Raw genomic sequence first — 21,197 nt, 5'->3', positions numbered from 1 at the left:
AGAGGACGGCGACCCCGGCACGGGCGGGAAGAAGCGGGGCGGGCGGCGGCCGCTGGCGCCGCTGCCCGAGGCGCGGGGGGTGCCGCTGGTGCTGCTGTACCTGCTGGGGCTGCGGGCGCTGGCGCAGGTGTCGCACCGGCAGCTGCTGAGCCGCCCGCCCGCCACCGCCGGGCCCCGCGAGTTCAGCGCCTCCCGCGCCAGGTACGGCGGGGCCGCCGGGCGGGAGGCGGCCGGGGTGGGTGGCGGTCCCTGGCAGAGGGGTCGTGTCGCGCCGTGCCCTGGTGAGAGCTCGGAGCTGGTGGAACAGCGCCTCCCCCATAGTTTAGTTCTAGTAGTCTCGTGTGGTGCTCAGTGTCTGGGAAAGTTTCCTTGCAAGTTTTCAGTTGTTATATATCGAGACGTCGGGAAAATTAAAACTGTCACTTTAATTTCAGTTTTGGAGTGTTAGCGTCAGGTGTATGTCTTGATAAAAGTGTGCTTTTTCAGATATTCAGAAAAGGACATATATGCATACGTAGAACCTCGTTAAAGGTAAAATCTTTAGCTTCTCCATTCACTTTTCTGTTTTTAAATTGATATGTTCAGATTAGAAAACCAATACTATGCCTTAATATCATGGTGAATAGTTAAAAATAAGGAGTCCTAATCAGGCCTATATGCCCATTACAGGTTATAATCTAACTGGCTTTAGTCTCTTCTGCCTACCTTGAGTTTTGAAATAGAACCATCTACTAAAGTGTTATGGTTGTAGATAAGTTACATACTAAATGTTGAATGTATTGATCCTTAAGTTTTAATTTATGTCTTACAGGGGATATCTTGACAACATTACAGCAATTGGGCCCAGAACAGTTGGAAGTCCAGAAAATGAAGTTCTTGCAGTTAACTACCTCTTAGAACAAATCAGGGAGATAGAAAGAGAAAGTACGGATGCTCACAAGATATCTGTAGACATACAGAGGCCCACAGGCTCCTTCAGCATTGACTTTCTAGGAGGCTTTACTAGTTACTATGCAAACATAACCAATGTGGTAGTGAAGCTGGAACCTCGCAATGGAGCCGAGCATGCAGTGTTATCCAATTGTCACTTTGATTCCGTACCAAATACCCCAGGTAGGTCCGTGTGTTTGTTCCATGTTTCTGTGTGTGACGTGAGCCACAGAGCTTGGCTCATGGATTTCTCCTGCCAGATAGCCATGTTAGAGTAATGCATGTGCCAACTACTCAACTTGAAATTCATTGTTTAGAGTGACAGGTGATCCTGTTAAACTCAGGATTTCACTCTCACTTTCTGGTAGGCAGCAATTTACAGATGCTTATTTAGATTTCTGGGAAGTTTGGTTATATCTTCCCTTCTTATAATTCACTGCTTATGCATATCATTCATATGCTGTTTCTACCCATCATCCAGGTGTTTTCATACTTCTGTACTGATTTAATCCTGGTTTTCCTTTCACAGGATGCTTTGTGCCAGAGACTATGCCCACCCCCACTAACAAGTCAGCTTTCCCCTCTGTTTGCTGTTGCCTCAGAGTTTCAGTCTCATATGCTTAAAATATGCCAGATTTTTTTTCTTTCCACATTCAAACCTTCTGTTACCTTGGTAGTGTGTATATCTTTCACTGCTAGTTTGACTGTCACTGTTGCATGCTCTCTTATTCTTGTTCTTCTATATTTTTTAAATCTAATCCTGTTAAATTGTTGTTGCAGCAAGGGTATAAACTGCTTGGTAAATTTGTGGGTTTAACAAAGCTAGGAAGGTATGGATCTAAAGCACAAAATTTGTTGTAACACTCAGCCATAGGTGTGTGCCTGTTATTACAGTTGAAAAACACCCACAGATGGCACTTACCAGCAGTGTAGCGTTTAGTGGAGTTTCTTCATTTACATCCCATGCAATATTTTATTTTTTTGGTAGTGAGCCTTCTCTTCTGTAGCACATGTGACTAGTCTTCATTATTAAGGAAACAGTGGAGTGTTAGCTAGAGAAACAACACTTTTGCTGGACTGCTTGTGCCTTTTTTCTGTCCATAAATAGTATATAGAACTTCTCTTTCTCCTCAATCATATTTGTACATCATGAGCTTCTAAATTAAGCTTAATAAATGCATGGTTATTATTGTGACTGAGGAACTGCAGAGATGCTAATTACTGTATGTACAGTCTATGTATGTCTGCTTAGACTTAGAGTATTTCACAAGCCTAGTACTATCATAATTAAAAATTGTTTTCAAATTGATGTCCTGTGTAAATTGTGTGTCGATTTCTGTGGATTATAAAGCAGGATTATGTTTACATGAGCTATTTTTTTTTACAGTTACTCAGACACTAAAGTATTTCACCAGCCTTGCACAGAAGTGCCAAAAACATAGGAGTGGTTTGTATAGGATTTTACAGAAAACTGCAGAGGAGATAGAGATCATCCTGTGTGCTTATTCTTAATCACAAAGCAGCCTAGCCATTTAAAGCAGCAAGGAGCTGCTCTGCCTTTTGTTTTCTTAGTGTGCCACTTGCACATTACCTAAGCAAGAATCTTTTGTTTTCTGTTCTGCCATATTTCTCCTAGCTATTTGCTTACAGTCCTTTTTTTCAGTACCAAAAAGGTGGGCTTTCAGCCAGAATCAGCATGACTCAAAAATCAGCGAGTAATACATTTGAAAATTAGATAATAAAATATAATCTGCTTGTGGTGCTTGTATACACAAAATATATGAAGGAAATCTCAGTAAATCATTTATTTTAAAAAGCTTGTGTTCCTTGTGAAGGAAAACATATAAACTCTGAAGTCCTAAAATATGTCTCTTGTTCTGATTCTACTACTCTTCAGTTTATATGACCTATTTGACTATTTTCTGATAAACTCGACAGCAAAAACATCCTTGAAATTACCATTGCAGACATAATGGGGTTTTCTTACTTTTCTGATAATCTACCATAAAATCTGTTACAACCTCCTGTCGGTTTTGTTGTGTATGAGCTATTGGGGTATATATTCTCTGCAAGTCTGTGTAATAGTCTGTTACTATTTATGCGTGTTACTATTTAAGCATGGCTGCTTTTATCAGATGTAAATCTGTATGACTCTTGAAGCCAATAACTTTTATTTTTCTTAGCCTTACAGCAAGGCAGGTAAATGACTAACCTCACTGTAAACTATATGTGTCTGCTGAGTTTCAATACAGCAATTTAAATAAAATAACTTGCTGTGGCTAAAAGCAGACTCCTGATAAACTGGTGTAGCAGTTAAGGTTCCTTTCAGCTCAGAATGTTTTGTGATATTCTGTGAAATTAGTGAAAACTGTGACAATCAGGGCTTTAAATCAGGTATTTGGGTGGCAGTCTATGGAAAGCTTTTGTCAGAACAAGGCCATAATTTCTGAGAAATAGGGTAGAGAATGGTGTATTAGAAAGATTTGAGATTTACTTATTCTATGCAATAAACTAAAGATAAAACCTAAACTAAGATTTATGTTTATATTAGGAATATGTCCTTTTCGTAGCAGATACTTCTTAAGTTTCGCCTGATAACAAGCTTTGGAAAAGCTGGTCTTTTTTTTCTTTTATGTGTAAATGGAACATTTTGAGCAGCTAACAAGTGTACCCAAATACCATGCTAATGCCTGAACACACTAATGTTGGTATCTTAGTGCATGTCAGCAACATGCTTGCAACCCAGGCCCACAGGAATGAGGTTTAAATTTCTGTTTTCTCACAAACTTTATTTATTAGAGCGGGATAAGGAGGTGCTACAGCTTGCAGCACAGGAAGTGGGAAGGTGGGAGGCCTTGACTCAAAGATGAATGCTTAATCAAGATAAAAAACCAGTGGGGCGTAGGAGGTGTGAGATTGTAGTGTTGGATGAGAAACTCAAAGACAACAGAGATTCGAGTGAAAGGGGTTTCTGCAAAGAAAGAGGGTGGTGAAAAGCATCTGATAATGAAAATCTTTTAGTATAATGTATAGCTTATGGAGACTATTAAAGGTGTGAATTCTGGAATTTGCTTAGCTTTATTTCGCAGTCTTAGCTTTATGTTACTTTGAGGTCTTGTCCTCCTGATCAAATGCATTGTGACAGTGTAGAGCACTTCAAGGTGACTTGTGTGGGAATGTTTATTTCTTAAAATTTGAGAGCGCTGTCAATAAAAATTACATCCTTATTTGTTCATGTTCTATTTAGGAAAATAGATAATTATCACATTGCTTTCCTAGTAACCTGGTTAGTCTGTTTCTCTTGAACGATAGTGTTGGATCTGATATCTTGTCATTCACTTGCCCAACTTCTGAACATAATTTTTCTTTCAGCTGTTGCTTTCAACTAGTATAGACAGAGGGTACGAGCAGTATCAGGAAATATACTAAAGCTTAACACGTTTGTACTGCAGTTATACTGAAACTGAAATAGGATAAACCGTTTTTCCTCTCTTTGTTGCAAATCTGTGCATTTGTTGTAAGCCTTGTTACTTTGCTGATTATTTTAAGGTGCCAGCGATGATGCTGTTAGCTGTGCAGTGATGCTTGAAATACTTAACACACTTTCAAAATCATCAGAGTCCCTGCAGCATGCGGTCATATTCTTATTTAATGGTGCAGAAGAAAATATTTTGCAGGTGAGAATGCGCCAGAATTAGAAATTATACATCAAAGCAGTATATTAAAACTCTTAACAAATGAAAAGATATAGCTTGTGTTTAATCTCTTGAAATATTCATTAATTACCTGTCTTTTCTGGGGAGAATGTGTATAATTTCAAAGGGAAATATGCAGTTGGATTAAGGATATTGTCTTTATTAGTTTAAATAGAAGACTTGCATTTTCTGCATCTGTTTGTGTTTTCTGCCTTGTGCCTTGAGTTATATGCAGTCTTGAATGATGAAAAATAACATTTAGGCTTGTCTGGTAGATGTTTGACCTAATTTTTTTTTTTTTGTTTCCCCATCAAGGCTAGTCATGGCTTCATTACACAACATGAGTGGGCCAAGTCAATCAGAGCTTTTATTAACCTGGAGGCAGCAGGTGTAGGAGGAAAGGAACTTGTTTTTCAAACAGGTATGAGCTTGCCTTGTGTCCCATTTCTACACTAGGATAATTTGATAATAAATTATGCAGACTTGAAGGAATATTGAAAATTACTCATAAGCAAAAGACAAGAGAACCTCTGTGCCTTTTTCCCAGTCCTGTGCAGCAATTAAGTTGTTCTCAGTTTACAGGCTGAAGCACTACCACAGAAGTTGCTTCATAGGTGGGAAGCCTGTGGAGGGCAGAATAATAGAAGTTGTGTTTCCCTTTTATTTCAAGATAAAAAGGAGAAAAGTGTTTGGATAGTACATATATCTTAATACTCATACTTTCAAATGTTATATTTATTTTTCATAGCAGTTCTTGTAAAATCTTGGCAGGAAGATATTGGCATTAGAATTCCATCTCATGCTCAGGAAGCAGCAAAACTTCTGTGTTTTGTAGGCTGTGGTTAGACCTGTGCCCCATCCTAGGTAGACTGCGGATTTTCTTGTACTGATGAAGCTGCCTAGCTGTTTACTTGCAGTGAATGCTGTAGGGGGACAGACGTTTTTCTAACCAGCAGCATTGATGTATGATACATGATGAATTGGAAGCTTGGCTAAAGGGTGTGATGTCTTCATTAGTGCTAGGTCTTTTTGGGACATGGCTTGTCTGCTCTGCCACTGAATACAGGAGGCAACAGTGGCTTGATTTTTTTTTTTCCCCTCAGGTGTAGCTAATTCTTTCTCTGAAGTGTGAGTCATTCATCCAACACAATTGTACTTACTATATGCTCTGTGGGGCAAGAGTGTTAAAACTCCAGTGAGTTACTTCGTGTTGTTACCATGAGAATGCATATCCTAACTGAAATTCAAAAAATACTCACTGTGAGTTTTCTGCTTATCTTTTGTTAGGACCTGAGAATCCTTGGTTGGTACAAGCATATGTAGTTGCGGCCAAACATCCCTTTGCCTCTGTGGTGGCACAGGAAATATTTCAGAGTGGCATTATCCCAGCAGACACAGACTTCCGTATCTACAGGGACTTCGGCAATGTTCCAGGTATGTTATCAAAAGGCATGTCAATATACATGACTTTTTTTAACAAGGACATTGCTCCGTGGTTTACTATGTGAGCATCCTCAAATTTGATCTGTCCGTCACGCTGGGAGGGAATTTCCCTGTTCCTTTTATAAGGAAAGAGTTTTTAGATTGAGTTTGTCATATAGTTTACTAGGGATGTTTTTCAATGACTGTTGTTTTCCAGAAGGAAGCTTCATGGTAGAAAAGTTTCTTGAAAATCAGTAAAATACTCCAGGAATTAATAGTACTCTATTAAATATTCTGTTTTGAAACATTTTGGTACATGATGTTAATAACCTGCATGCAGGACTGAAATGTCTGTATCTAATGGATAAACCAAAATCATCTTCTTTAGAGATAGTGACATAGTCATTAATGCATTTCATTCCCTTGGGTTTTGTTTGGTTGGGGTTTTTTAGTTGTTGTTTTTGTTTGGGTGTTGTGGGTTGTTTTTTTCCTTACTGGTGTTGGTGTTTTGTTTGGGGGATTTGGTTGTTGGTTTTTAAGGGGTTTTGGTGGGATTTTTTTTTGTTTCTTCTCCATAATCAAGGACAGGGCAGAAGCTTTTTAGTTTTGCTGATCTGTTTACTGGTGGCTGTCCTTTCTGTGGAAAATGAACAGTGGGAAGGAATTGTAAAATATTCACTCAGTGAACACAGTTCGAAAGACTGTAAACTTCTGTAAAGTCCTTGTTGCCCAGGACAGGTTGTCATTGGAGTGACTTTCAAGCAAAATGATATTTTTGAATTGATTATTAGTACAAAGCAGTTGTTCTGACGTATTGTGTACTGTTCTGAAGTATGCTTCTAGTCTGAAAATAAAATAGCTGATTTTGTACAATGTCTTCTTTGTTCAGAATCGTACCTGGATGGTAAATGATTTCTTACTGACCTGTGGGGTTTTTTTATAAACCAATAAAAAAAAATTAAGTTTAACAACTGCTTTGTTCCTCAGAATTGAGACCTAATTTGCCAAAAATTTTGAGAATTCCAATTGCAGGTAGCAGCTTTTTGCATATGCAGCTGAACAGGTGAACGGAATACACTGAATGTATTAACTAATGAAACAGAGTAACCTTTGAGTTTTGATAAATACTTTTGTTTACACATTAGAAGTACAAAGAGCGCACCTGATATTTTGAGAAGGTGCTCTGTAGTTTCACAGTGCTGCTTTTTATTACTTTTCAGCATGAACATTTATTGAAGTGTTGCAAGTAAGCATTTGGCGAGCACCTTATACATCTTGTACATGAGGCTGAGATGATCTGGTGTTTTCATGTGTTTCTCCAGCTGGGTACAGATGTCATGGGAATGGGTACATGCAAAAGGACAGATACTTTGAAATGTTTTAAAGCTGTTCTCTTTTAAAGACACTGGAAGTCCAGTTAGTTTTCCTTCTGTAAAGAAGACTGCTTTGTTCATCTCTAAGGATAATGATTGGGTTACAAAGTAGAGCAACATTTTCTGTGAAGTATATGGAAGGCTTTCATGTATTTGTTTTGGGGTTTTAGGATTGTATAATTTTAAAAATGCTGCTTTTCTTTCTGTAGGAATAGATTTGGCTTTTATTGAAAATGGCTACATTTACCATACAGAATATGACACGTCAGATAGAATTTTGACAGATTCCATTCAGAGAGCAGGTTGGTATTTTAAGTATTCAGTAATTTTCCAAATAGTAGTATTGTAGCTGCTTTTTCATTTTGCTGTAAGACAGCTGTCGTGTAAATTAATAATTTTAATTACACAGTTAGTGCATGTTGGTTGTGTTCTTAAGAACACAAAGAAAGAATTCACTGAATACATACATTTTAAATAAAAAGGCAATATATTTGGTCAACTTGGGAAGATAAACTTTATCAGCATCCAGTGACTTTAGGTTCCACAGTTGCTTTCAAATCCAAGTTATTGTCTCTCCATTAATACCTGATTATTCAGCATTCTGTGTTCCTTTTATCTACTAAGACCCATTATTGGTTAATGTTTCTCATCAGGAGCTTTTGAGTAGGTTGGTGGCTTAGAGACTGATCTACCAACAGAGGTTTTTGTTTTAGAATGGACCTCAGTCAAACCTCAGTCTGGTTGCACACAGACTGGGTAAACGGGATTTATTTTCTACAATAGGTTCTGCTCATAGTAGGCTATTTGATAGTAAAGAAAATTATGAAGACCTTTAATTTCCCAGGAAAAGCTAGCATAATCCTAAATGCCTCCAGGATTGTGACTATTCACTCTTCAAGTTTATACAGAAGCCAGCTTAGATGACCAGCATGAATTAGGGTTTTAAACATTCCTTGCACCAATTTAGCTGCAGGACAGAAAATGATGCTTTTAAATTCCTATTGGAAAGATGATTTTAGTGGTCATGATGATTATATGTAGAACTTGTCCCACTAAATATATCGCAGATTAAAAAAAAAAAAAAAAAGACCAAATGTACAGCCAGTAAGCACTTTTAATGGTCTAGTAAAAGCAAAATGAAAGTTGAGAATGATTACTCTCATTTGGTTACCTGTGTTTTGGCTGTACTGTGTGAAAGCAAAAGGTGATTGGTGCCTGAAGGCTACAGAGTAAAATAGTGGTCTTGATTTTACAGTCATGTAGGGAAGGAAAGGCAGGTAATTCATAGTCATGGAAACCTGGAGGGGTCACTTAGTGGTGAGGAGAAGAGGATGAAGATTAAGAAATTATAAACTCTTATATGGGTTAGCCTTCAAGTCCAATGCTAAATATCAGAAGTGAAGAAGAGTTTATGGGCTGAAAACCTGACTGTTGCCTTCACTGAAGTGGTATCTAAGTGCATAAGACTTCCCAAGTATACTTATTTTGACAGCCGGATAGAATAACTCATGAAAATACTATTCTGTGTGTACTGCCAAATACATGTTTGAGTATAATAATTTGTGTATTCATGCCTTTGTTGAGGATATTTTTATAGAATTTTTCAGAAAGGTTATATTAAAAATGCTGTGTGGTGATTTATTAATGTTGATAAAATTATACTGTGTGTCTGCTCTTTTAATAGGTGACAATATTCTGGCTGTCCTAAAATACCTAGCTACATCAGAAAAGTTGGCTAAATCTTTTGAGTATCGACATGGAAATGTTGTGTTCTTTGATATACTTGGTTTATTTGTCCTGGCTTATCCAGCTCGTGTTGGCACAATTATGAACTATATTACAGCAGCAATTGCTTTTTTTTATTTAAGCAAAAAAGTATTACAGCCAAAACCCAGAGGTAAGTGTAGGTGATTTTGGTTTTTGTTGTTCTTAAGGTTTTTTTGTTGGGTTTTTTTTTGTTGTTGTTGTTGTTTGGGTTTTTTGTTGTTTTTTGTTGTGTTTTTTTTGTTGTTGTTGTTGTTTTTTTTTTGTTTGTTTGTTTGGGTTTTTTTGTGTTTTTTTTTTGTTTTTGTTTTTTTGGGGGGTGTTTTTTGTTAGTTTGTTTAAATTTTTTTTGGTTGTGTGGGTTGGTTGGTGGTTTTTTGGTGAGATTTTTTTTTGACTGTTTTGGTTTTTTTTAAATTGCTTTACTCTTCAACAAATAGCAATTACTAGATGCAGAAGTGTAGTGAAGAAAGTGTTCAGGCCATTACAAGCATCTGGTTAGCTGAACTTCAGAAATATTTAGGTGTGCCAGCATGCTGTAGGAGTTGCTTTGTGCTTAAATCTTGCATCTGAATATTAATGATGGTGAAAGAATATGATAGGCCCAGATGTCTAGCATTTATGAATCATGATTTTGTCTCTTATTTCATGAAGATTAAAATGTAATCTTTTAAAGATCTGGAAATTGAAAAAGAAATTGCCAAGTATCCATATAATTTTTTATTTTGTTAGTTCAGATATGGTGTCAGAACTGTGTTTCTTCAACACCTGTCTATAGAAAGGACCAATTAGGGAAAAAATGGGGAAAATGACAGCAGAGTTTAATAGAGAGTGTAAACCAACTTAAATCTAGTTAGACCTTCTTAGTATGTGTAGGAACATGCCTGTTTAAAAGAAATAAGGCTTAAGAAATCACACCCACCTCCTCCTCAAAATCCAGAAAACATTTTTGTAGTAAGAAAATATTACAAGAAAAATAGCTCAAATTTTCTGTTGTTTTTGGGGGGAATGAGAAGCAGGGCTTGGGGGGGGGGGTTTTGGTGCTTTGTTTGTTTGGCTTGGTTTTGTATTTTTTTGAGGGAAGTTTTTATTTTGGCTTGGAGTTTTTGTGGTTGTTTTTTGTTGTGTTTCTTGTTGGGCTTTTTTTATATACTTAAAAGTGAAACTGTGGCTCCACCGGCCCCCTTGTAAAATTTTTGCTATCAAGAAAGCTGTAATCTGCAAAATACGCCAGTATTCTGGGAATAAACATTGCAGCAGGGATGTGTGCAAATAGACATGCAAAGAATTAGACTATGTGATGCAAACTATGTTGTTAAGACAGTTTCACAGGAGATCCCTTTATTTTGGTCATTAAAGTAGTTACACTATTGGGTAATTAAAGTTTTGATGATAGTCTGCAGTAGAATACACAAGTGTTGAATGAAGCTTCTTTTTTTTTCTTCTTCATAGCTGTTCATAACGTGAAGAAGTTACTGACTGCATTCAGCTTAACCCTGACAAGCTGGGTGTGCACACTGGTGGCAGTCCTCTTGGTGGCAATGTTTGTCTCCTTCATTGGACGGGCTCTTTCTTGGTACACCCATTTCTATGTTTCTGTGTCTCTCTATGGCACCGCAGCTGCAGCTAAGCTCATTCTTGTGCACATGCTAGCCAAGAAGTTCTTCTACAAGGTAGGCAAGGCTTTGTTGTTATTGTTGAAGGGCAATGAGGTGTTTAATCTGTGGAAGACAGAGCTGAGCTGCTTAAAAAAAAAAGCAAAAAGTTTTTAGTATTTAAAGTGTCACTGTAACAAATTGCTTCCTCTAAACATAGGGATTGTTCTGCTAAATCAGAGAGGTAAGAGCTATGTGATTTAAGGCAGTTTTGACCTTTAGGAGGTGTTTTACAAAAAGGCAGGAGCCTTTGTGACTTAGGTCACAGCAACCCCAGGCAGTGTCACAGGCTGGGGCAGAGTGGCTGCAAAGCTGCCCACAGGAAAAGGACCTGGGGGTGCTGCTGACAGCAGCTGAACATGAGCCAGCAGTGCCCAGGTGGCCAAGAAGGCCAATGGCATCCTGGCCTGCACCAGCAATAGTGTGGCCAGCAGGAGCAGGGCAGGGATTGTCCCCCTGTACTCAGCACTGGGGAGGCCACACCTCAAATCCTGGGTTTTGGACCTCTCAGTACAAGAAAGTAATTTTGGAGCTGGAGCTTGTCCAGAGGAGGGCAGTGGAGCTGGGGAAGTGTCTGGAGCACAAGTCCTGTAAGGAGCAGTTGAGGGAGCTGGGGTTGTTTAGGCTAGAGAAAAGGAGGCTCAGGGGGACCTGATCACTCTCTACAACTGTCTGAAGGGAGGGTAGAGCCAGGTGGGGTTTGGTCTTTTCTCCCAGACAGCCAGCAACAGGACAAGAGGAAATGTCAAGTTATGCCAGGGAAGATTCAGATGTGATGTTAAGAGAAACTTCTTAGTGGAAAGGATTATCAAGCTCTGAAACAGGCTGCCCAGGGAAAGGGTTCGGTCACCATCCCTTGAGGTATTTAAAAGATGTCTAGATGTCGCACTTAGGGACATGGTTTACCAGTGGCTTTGGCAGTGCAAGGTTTAGATCAAATGATCTCAAAGGTATTTTCCAACCTAAACAGTTCTGTGATTATTCTGATATATAGTTTTTTTTGACCACAGCTGGAGATGGAACACAGCTCTTGGTTGTCTATGTTCTTCTCTGCAATAGGTAAAAGTCATTTAGGCCCCTGCAAACTCAGTGAGGATTTGGTGTGTTACTTTCCTATTGCTGTCATTTGTCATGATTACTGTCTGTTTACCTGTTTTGCTTAGGATTCTTTTTTATGGACTAACCAATGCAATTTAACTTGTGTAATAATTTTGTAATTATAGATTATAACAGTCCCATATGGTTTTCTGTTAAATACGAATAGTCTTGAGGTGTCTGATAGATGACACTCTTCCAGGGCAGAAGTTGACTACTCAGGCCTGCTAGGTTGAGGTTTTATGTGCAGTAATATTTAGTCTTGCTGTTCCGCTTGCTGTTACTTATGTTATCTCAGCCATCTGGGTGAGTTTTGGACGAGGGAATTTAGGAAGCCTTAGTTGTCATCCAAATACAAATGTTTGAAAAAGTTTTAAGAACTTCATGCCATTTGATTGTATGAAGAGTTCTGAGTGGATCCATTTTGTCTTTTTCTGGAAGTAGGTTTTTTGAAATTCTCTGGGGGAGTGTTAAGTGGCACACATATATTACTAAATACATGTATTTGGTGTTTTCCCTTTGTGGAAGAGATGAGCCATTTATAAAATAGATGCAATGTTACCGTTTTCCAGTCATCTGGATGAGCTGGCTGTTATTTTCATTAGCTGTTAAGACATTTCAGGCTCTAGATCTACTTCATGCTTCGTGATTGCCTAATCATCAGATCAACCATCTGAAAGTCAGAAGTGTTGCATGCTGTTGCTTACACCACACTGTACAGTTAATGTTGATTCTGTAACTTGCATTTGACTTAAAAGTTGCATAAAAATTTTGGAAGCCAATTTCTTCCTTGGCTATCAGAGGCAGTGCCTATTCATGGCTCAACAACTTGTGAGTTGATAAGCTTTGTGTTTTGAAATAGGTTTGGCAACTTTTATGTTTCTTCACCCTCCTCTTTTTTTTCTTTCTCACCCTGAAACTGAAGTAGGTGCTTTCTGATAACCATTGTTCATGCAAGCAGTCCCTTGTGTTATTAGCAGGATTTGCACTGCAAACATTGCAGGATTGCCTCTATAACGTAAAAAAATAACCCAAAGCAAATAATATTTTTGATGGTTAAATTTCTTCTTTTTCCGCACCACCCACCCACCCCCCACCCCCCGCCCCAAAATATATCTGCGGTTGTCTCTCGTATGATATCTTTTATTCAAAACAAGTAACATTTTAATATGCAGACTTCTGAAGTGACAGCTTGTGGCATGACCTGAAAAGGCACCAGTGTAGTATTTGTGCACTAATAACAGCGCTTGTGTAAGAAGTCTTTTAACAGCTATTCAAAAACAAGTTTACATTCTCAGGAGGTCCCGATAATTTTTCACCTCTAAATATTACACAGTTTTTTAATATGCTGTGTTACTTTTTTTTTTTTTTTAAAGGCCGTGTTCACCTGAAACACTACCCTTGCGTATTCTTTGGTACTGTCATTGGTACATTCCCTTCCTCCTTCTTCCCCAGCCTGTGTAATCTCTTTTTCAAGTTATATCAGCAGATTTAAAAAACTAATAAAAAGAATACGCTGTCATGGATAATTCTGTATGCTAAGAGGATGGTGAGATGATGCTATTCAAAATGGTTTTGCCCAAGGAAAACAATTGTATACAAGGAATGTGGATTTTTCTTTGTGTTCTCATGAAATGGGACCTATGGAATGTGCACAGTAATGAAATGTATTTACTTATTTTTGTTACAGAATGTGAATGAGCAGTTCCTGGGAGATGTTTTTTTTGATGCCTCATTGATGATTTGGTCAATAGCATTGGCTGTGATGACTCAGATGGGCCTTTGTTCAGCATTCATTTGTACATTATGGGTAGCGTTTCCTTTACTCACTAAGCTGATGATCCACAAGGAATTCAGCCAAAGAGGTATGGGTTTTGAGGGCCAGAAATTGTATTTCTGAACTTGTACCTCCACTCTTATTTAAGCAAAAGAAATTTCAAACATTGATTTTGATAGTCAAATCACATTTTTGTAATGAAAAAAGTGTTCTTGAGTTAAAGACAGTTTGAAAATGTGAGAAGCTTTAAAAAATACACTGAAAAACATCCCAGGTCTCAGGTTAAAAGAGCAGTACGTGAGTATATTAATAAGTGATCAGAATTTTGATGAACAGTAAAGGTTCATAAAAGTATTGTAATATTTAAATTGTGCTTGGGACAGAAAACATGTTTCAGGTTTTTTTTTGTAATACAAGATTAATTTTGTGGTGGTTTTGAAAATTATACTGGTGTTGGCTGTGCAAAATGAGATCTTCTTCCCATATCCACGTCAGGGATGAGGACCAGTGTTGTGTATTGGGACTTGCAGCAGTATATCCTTGTGGATGTATCAGTCAAGTTGTGTGTTACGTACTTTCAAGCTTCTCAGTTTTTGTCTTTTGTTTTTTCCTGTTCTATATAGGTGCCACAATAAAGTTTATTGTGATGTACATGCTGGGGATGTTTGTTCCCTATCTGTATATGCTGTATCTTAGTTGGACTGTGTTTGAAATGTTTACACCTGTCATGGGACGAAGTGGTTCAGAAATTCCACCAGATATGGTGTTGGCAGGATTTATTGTGATCTTCACTATGATCCTGTCTTCCTATTTTGTAAGTAGAATTTGGAAATATTGTTTAAAACCCTTAAGCTTTCTCTATAGTTTAGAATAAGATGGGTTTTGTAATTAATACTGGAAGTTAGTGATAATTTGACAATATCTTAAACGTTACAGGAAAGCTTTAGAGCATATGTCAAAGATTCTACAGTTTGTGTTGGTCAAAGAAAGATCATTGAAGCAGAGCTTATATTGCTCTGTGATGATGTAAAATATGAAATGTAATGCTAAATTTTGAGTAAGGATTTGATTTAGGTACAATATATGACTGAACAAACTTCAAAAAGAGTACTCAGGGCTTTTTCTGCTGCCATAGAACCTGGAAAGATTGGTTTGGTTGTTTGTTTTTTTTTTTTTTTTTTTTTTTTTTGTTTTTTTTTTTTTTTTTTTTGGCAGATGTTTTAAAAACAAGAAAATTCTGAAAGTTTCAGGAAGTACTTTATTACTTTTTATTTCACTTTATTCCTTTTTATAAAAGAAATCATCCTAAAAAGACTAGTTTTAAATACTGAGATTAAAAAGAAGTGTCTTGTGTGAGGTGGTACTTGCAATTATGTTTTTTTAATGTACCTTCAGTTCCATAATTGAGTTTTAGAGTTATACTAGTACTGGTTTATAGCTATGTGTTGCAGTTTTATAACTGGACTGTTTTTTTATTCTCTAGATTAACTTCATTTACCTTGTCAAAAGTACAAAAACGACGCTAGTAAGTTTAACTACTGTGTTTGTAGTCACTCTGATTCTCGTTTGTAGTGGAATCTTCTTTCCTTACAGTTCTGATGCAGCTAATCCAAAGCCTAAGCGAGTCTTTCTCCAGGTAAGAAAAACTTTCCATGTTGTATTGCCTCTTTTGGTTGCAAGAATGTTTCATTTTTTTCAAGGCTTAATATCCCCTTTCTTTCTTGGTTTAAAAGCTCTAATGATTATTCCTGGATTTGAAACAGTTGCTAATGTTTCCCTTGTTCACTTTCAGTGTTCAGCTCATCTGTGTCAGAAGAGCAGGGTGTTTTAGGGGGCTTTAAGTGGGTGAATTGTGTAAATAATGGTAACTTAAAAAGTGAATGTGGTTTGAGGTGGGCTAAAACAGTCCTCTTCTGATGGTTTTTTAATAGTTCTGAGTAATTCTTGCATTTATATTCATAAGTACTCAGATATGTGTTCAGTGCTGAAAAGTCTGCTGAAAATGCAATAGACCTTAAGGATTCACACAGAGGATACTTCAGAATCACCTCTGACTCTTGGAAACTCCAGAGGCTCCATTATCTTTCTGTGTTTTTTTTTTTTTTTCTTCTAGCATACAAGCAGAAGATTTCATGATCTAGATGGAAATGTGGTTAAAAGTGATTCTGGTATATGGATCAATGGGTTTGATTATAATGGAATATCTCACATAACTCCCCATGTACCTGAAATCAATGACACCATTAGAACTCCATGTGAGGAGCAGGCTCCCTTCTGTGGCCTTCCTTGGATTCTGCCAGTCCATTTCATGTTCCGGTTTGTGTGAACTCTGCTTCACTTGAGCATGTTACTGCAAAGTACAGGGGTCGTTTATGCAGTTTCACTTATATAAGGGAAGAAAAACTAAGGATAATCTTGGTCTAAAAGTAAATAATCCTTCCTCCATGTCTTCTGCCATGGGTCTGCTGCAGGAGCTGTGGAAGTTGATGTGTGGAAATTAGATGTAAGCACCAGAGGAGAAAAAGGTGAAAGGGGGGCCTCCTAAAGGGCAGTTCAGAGGAGGATATATGTCTTCTTCCTTCTTCCCTTCCTTCTCTGCACCTGACAGCAGAGGATGTTTAGAGTAGCAGGTCTCCACAGAAGGAAACCAGCTGCTGTGGCTATTTCTCACACCACAAGAATCTTGAGAGCAAAAGTTTAGCTGTTTGAAGGTGAAAATATTCTCACTCATTTGTAATTTAAGGCAGATGAAGGTAATGAATTGATACGCTGGTGACTATTTTTCTGTTAATAAGCCCTTTAAATATTAGTCTGGCCAGAAGCTGATTTTACCTGCCTTCTGCTAGAATCAGCACCTTTTGAATATTTCATGTAGGAGCAGCACAGTCAGCTGTACTATGGAGAAACTTCATGTCTTCTGATGTTTAGTACCTCAGGGTATTGCATTGAGAATAACTTGAAACTTTTTTTTTTCTCCACAGGAAAAACTGGTATCTTCCTGCCCCAGAAATTTTGCCAAGGCGCCCCATTCAGTTTAAACTTCTGTCCAAGAAGCTGATGCCTTGGAACTCTGTGAAGTTAAGCTTTGAAGTATCTGGTGAGTGACTGAAGCTTCTGGTTTATGATTTGTGTTTATTTTTATGCCCATAATAAATCGGGCTTTGACTCCAGTACTGCAGGTTCTAGTGCCGTTCCCAAGATAGTGAGCTTTCTGAGATTAGCATTCATTAATTCAGTTTCATAGCACACTAGAAGCTGTGAGTAGTGTCTTGCAGTTCTTATTTCTGGGACTGGTAACCTCATCTGTCTTGAGTAAGTCTTGATTGTTTTACAGAAGGTCCTTTCTAAGCTAGATCTTGTAGCATTTTACATGTTAGTATGTATAAGACTTTTTATATTTATTATTATAAAATGTCCTGTATTCCTCTGTTACATCATCATCCCGCTTATCCCAGTGCTTAGAAAAAATTGGAGCATCTTCTGTAGAGAAAACATTTCTGTCATGCTTTGGAAGACATGAATAGTGGTTCAAGGATGCCCGCTGTTCCGTGGGAAAGCAGGTGGTTCCTGTGCCTCTGCCTGTTGATACACGTGGTCTTGCCTCTCTGTCCCCGCAGGCCCGAGCCACATGTCCCTGTACGTGCGGCCGCGCGCCGGCTCGGCGCTGTCCCGCTGGTCCCTCGGGGATGGAATGCCGGTCGCCAGCCTGGGGGGAGACTACTTTGTGTTCTACTCCCGCGGGCTGCACGCAGCTCCCTGGCACTTCTGGGTGGAACTGACGGTGAGTGTGGCACCGCTGGAAACTGGTGATGCCTTGGTCCACCCTCTTCCCACCATAGCTGCATTCCTGTGTGGAAAATGTCACAGTAACTTCCTAATACTTTGCTTTATTTGGTAGATCTTAATTCTAGTATCCCTCTTTTGATAGGTCAGCTTTATAGGTTCATGAGTATTTTCCATGAGTAGTCCACCAACTTTACAAACAACCAAGGGAAAAATGTTTTTCTTGTCTGCATGGTCTTTGATCATAAATTTTGATTTCTCTGATCTTAACCTCGCAGTTGCTGAAGTTTTATCTTTACTACTGTTATTTCAGAGTTGATCTTTATTATTATTATTTCAGAGTTGATTATTATTATTATGAGAAAGTTCCCTTTCTCTTCTCTTGTTTGCTTGGTTTTGGGAAATTATAGAATTCTTGGTGGAAAATGTGTGTGTTGTGAAGCTGAAGAGAGTTGTAAAAGCTTTGTTTTCTAAATTTTCTTTTATATTATTTTCAGCTGGAAGCAAGGCTTCCAGCCTTGCTGTTGGAGTCAGATTTATCTGCCTTCCCACCTTCCTGACTTGCAAAGGAATAATTTTTTGCAGACCTGTACGTTTTTACTATAGGTTTAGCAGTATGGTTTTACTATAGGTTTGGCACTTATCCTTTGAGTAAATATTACAAGTGTCTTTGAAAGTTCATAAAGTCCATTTTTCCTTCCTGCCCCAGGCAGTCTAAACACAAATAATCCTCAAATGGTACTTGATAAGGCAAATTGGAGTCTCAAGTGTGACAAGCCTTGCAAGTCTGATAGAGGCAAAGCTAGGCAGGAGGGGATTTGCGGTAGAAGGATCAGTGTAAATACTGTGTTGGAGTCCATGTCTTGATTTGTCAGCAAAACAGACAGAAACACTGAAGCAGGAGCACGTGGAAGCTGTGTAGCACAACAGAGGCACTGCCATGTAAACATCTCGTTGCCAGTTCATTTCAGATTGAACTTGTCATGTAATCAGAGTGATATGTTGAAGATAAGGAGTGTTTCAGCATAGAGGACAAAGGATGAATTTTGTTGCATAGATACTGTCTGTAGAAAACTGCATTTGAATTGATCTATGTTGAAGTGTCAGGAACAATTATAAAGACTGTTTTGTCCTTTTCTCACTTTCAGGCCCCAGAGAAGCATTCTGATGGAATTGTCTCACTTGCCATAGCAGCACATTACTTTTTTGGGGAAGATCAAAAGTCACCTCAACTCTACGCCTTACTGGAGAGGTTTCCAAACTGGACATTTTCTTCTGGCTGGTCCTGTACCTATGACCTTTTTGTTTTTTAATTTTGACAGCAATGCTGCAGGGCTAATAGGGTTATCTCTGATGCAGCATGCCCTTGTGGCAAGCACTTTCTAACAAGATGCCAGAGACTTCAGCAAGAATTTAAAATACTTCAGCAAAAGGTGTTTCTTTGGCAGTTTGACTATTTAAAGACTACTGCTATCTTGGGGATATAATTATACTTTTCTGAATGCAGTTCACCTTGGCACTTCCACTGAAGTGGCAGTTTTGCTATGTGGGTTTCTTAAAATGAAAACTGCACTTGACGAGGTAATATTAGCATAATAAATAGTGGCAATTGTAATGGGAGGGTTTAATGGAATTATTTTGATACTATGTAAAATAAAACTGTACTTCACTGATACATGGAGCATCACCTATCAATCCTATCCGTCCTATTAAAGTCTGATCTCCAGCTAGAAGATGTTTGTTCCTCTGGGGGCATGGCAGAGGTGACAAAGTCCCAAGCATTACTTTTGTCACTGGAAGAAGTCACTGAAAGCTGTGGTACTCATGTAGGTTGTGTTGAGTCCTTGGTAAATGCACAATGCAGCGACGTCAATATTATGATGGGACATGGTAACTGTTTATCCAAATGGTTATGTTTCTGTTCAAAAACTTAGTCCTACCCCTTTTCCTGTTTCTTTGGTGTTACAGCATGAGTGGCTACGTTCACCCTAACTACCATCTTGTGGTTTTGTTCCTATTGGGATCTTTCACTATGAGCACATGAGCATTTGACTTGCTCTCTCATACATAAGAGTGCTAAGTCCTTACTCCTTTAAGTGGGTGTCTTATAATTAATCTACTCTAAATTTTCAGTTTTCTTCCAATTTATTAGAATTGGCTAATTCTGGTATCTCCTCTGGAGAAACTTCCGGTAGTGTGTCAGTATTGCACTTGCTAATACATTTTACTATTTCTTAAAATAAGGTTTCCTTTCCTTAAGGAAAAGTACCTAAAAGAGTAATCTTGAAAAGCTGTCTAATCTGGATTACTCTTATTTTATTTTCATAGGATGTATTTTATATATGTGTTTTAGAGTATCTTCCAATTTTAATTGGCAAGCTTTGGAATCAGAAGCTACTGACCTCTTTTTTCATCCTTGCCAGGTTTTTGGGGTTTTTTAGTGCAGTGGTCAATAGTTAAGGGTAATTTTTGAAATTCAAAGAACTTGATGTCTCTGAAGGAACTTAATGTTTTTTTCCAAATTATATATAAAACATTTGGATATATCAATATCACGCTACAAATTTAAATAGTTTTTTTAATCTCATGAGCATTGCCTAATGTCATGCAAAGCAGATTTTGTGCAGGCATCATCATTTCGAGTAGAAACATGCTAGTACTGGTAAGTTTGCAGGGCACATGAAAGAAAATTGTGTGACAGTTAATTTGTGTGAGCTGTGATGGATAACAACTCTCCAGTCAGGTATTTTTCCTTTGGATTGTTCTGTAGTTGTGTGTAATAGTGGAAAGAACAAGTGCCGTTGATTGCAAGAGACATTAACAAAGATTGTCAACTCACTCATGGACTAGGGTAAGAGGATTAATTACTGTATTCATAATGAACTGGCCATCAGTATCTTAAAACCTGTGGGTTTATACATTAATGTGCATTAATCATCACTCATTTGATTGTATCTGATTTGAAAGTACAATCCCTATATTATTTAAAAGTGCTATTAATGATTTGAAAATCAGAGTTATGAACTAAAACTCCTGTGTCTTGAATCTCAACAAATGTGTTGTACTGTACTCTAGCTGATGCACAGCTAGTTAACTAAAGCTGCACTGATATTTACCATCTTTCTCAGTTTCGATTTTTGTGTTTTGCTTTTGATTTAAAGCTTTGGAAGTGTTGTGTGAAGAATTCATACTGGGAGCCAAAAATATAAAAATGCCTGTTGGCAATTTCTGAAACTTTAAGTGAAGCAATAACTTCTGCTCTCTCAGGATTTAATCCTTGTTAAATAAATTTATTATGAGGTATATCTGGTTTGTTGCAAATTTCTGTCTTTGTAAATAAAAGCAAAACTTGATTGGTGACACTTGATTTTTAGCATGATTAAAGGCTATATATTTGAGTTTTCATTCATTGCAGTAATGTTTTACTTGAGCTTGGGGTAGAAATACTGCTTAGAGGTGCTGGGTTAGCTGGTGTTAGAGCTGTGTGGAAGATAAGATTGGGCAAAGAATGCAAAAATCATCTGAGTTCAGAATAGTCAAAATGGGAATTCTGGGTGGTTTCCTGGAGAGGAAGGTGGTTTTTGAAAAAGATGTGATACAGAGGAGTCACCAGTATACAAGCAAAGTATTCTTTGCAGAATTGATGGCTGAGACCAGTTTTATTGTTAAAAAAACAGGATAGAAAAATTCTCTTTTTGTGTCC

General features: G+C 37.9%; 1 protein-coding gene across 1 annotated transcript in view; it reads left to right on the top strand.

The window, feature by feature from the left end:
• The window catches only part of ERMP1 (endoplasmic reticulum metallopeptidase 1), a 22,173-nt gene extending 1,376 nt beyond the window's left edge, over positions 1 to 20,797 (top strand). The window contains exons 2-16 of the mRNA XM_041396997.1: positions 3 to 201; positions 812 to 1,113; positions 4,480 to 4,607; positions 4,941 to 5,046; positions 5,913 to 6,059; positions 7,630 to 7,722; positions 9,105 to 9,317; positions 10,637 to 10,857; positions 13,625 to 13,799; positions 14,335 to 14,525; positions 15,195 to 15,347; positions 15,825 to 16,027; positions 16,693 to 16,808; positions 17,329 to 17,492; positions 18,643 to 20,797. Of these exons, the coding sequence (XP_041252931.1) occupies positions 3 to 201; positions 812 to 1,113; positions 4,480 to 4,607; positions 4,941 to 5,046; positions 5,913 to 6,059; positions 7,630 to 7,722; positions 9,105 to 9,317; positions 10,637 to 10,857; positions 13,625 to 13,799; positions 14,335 to 14,525; positions 15,195 to 15,347; positions 15,825 to 16,027; positions 16,693 to 16,808; positions 17,329 to 17,492; positions 18,643 to 18,807 (2,576 nt within the window). The 3' untranslated portion in view covers positions 18,808 to 20,797. The remainder of the gene's footprint in view (positions 1 to 2; positions 202 to 811; positions 1,114 to 4,479; positions 4,608 to 4,940; positions 5,047 to 5,912; positions 6,060 to 7,629; positions 7,723 to 9,104; positions 9,318 to 10,636; positions 10,858 to 13,624; positions 13,800 to 14,334; positions 14,526 to 15,194; positions 15,348 to 15,824; positions 16,028 to 16,692; positions 16,809 to 17,328; positions 17,493 to 18,642) is intronic.
• Positions 20,798 to 21,197: the final 400 nt, after the last annotated feature.

Source organism: Onychostruthus taczanowskii, unplaced genomic scaffold (assembly GCF_017590055.1).
Source record: "Onychostruthus taczanowskii isolate IOZ18803 unplaced genomic scaffold, ASM1759005v1 scaffold133, whole genome shotgun sequence".
In the NCBI taxonomy this organism is placed as follows: domain Eukaryota; kingdom Metazoa; phylum Chordata; class Aves; order Passeriformes; family Passeridae; genus Onychostruthus; species Onychostruthus taczanowskii.
This window is presented reverse-complemented; position numbering and strand designations above follow the sequence as displayed.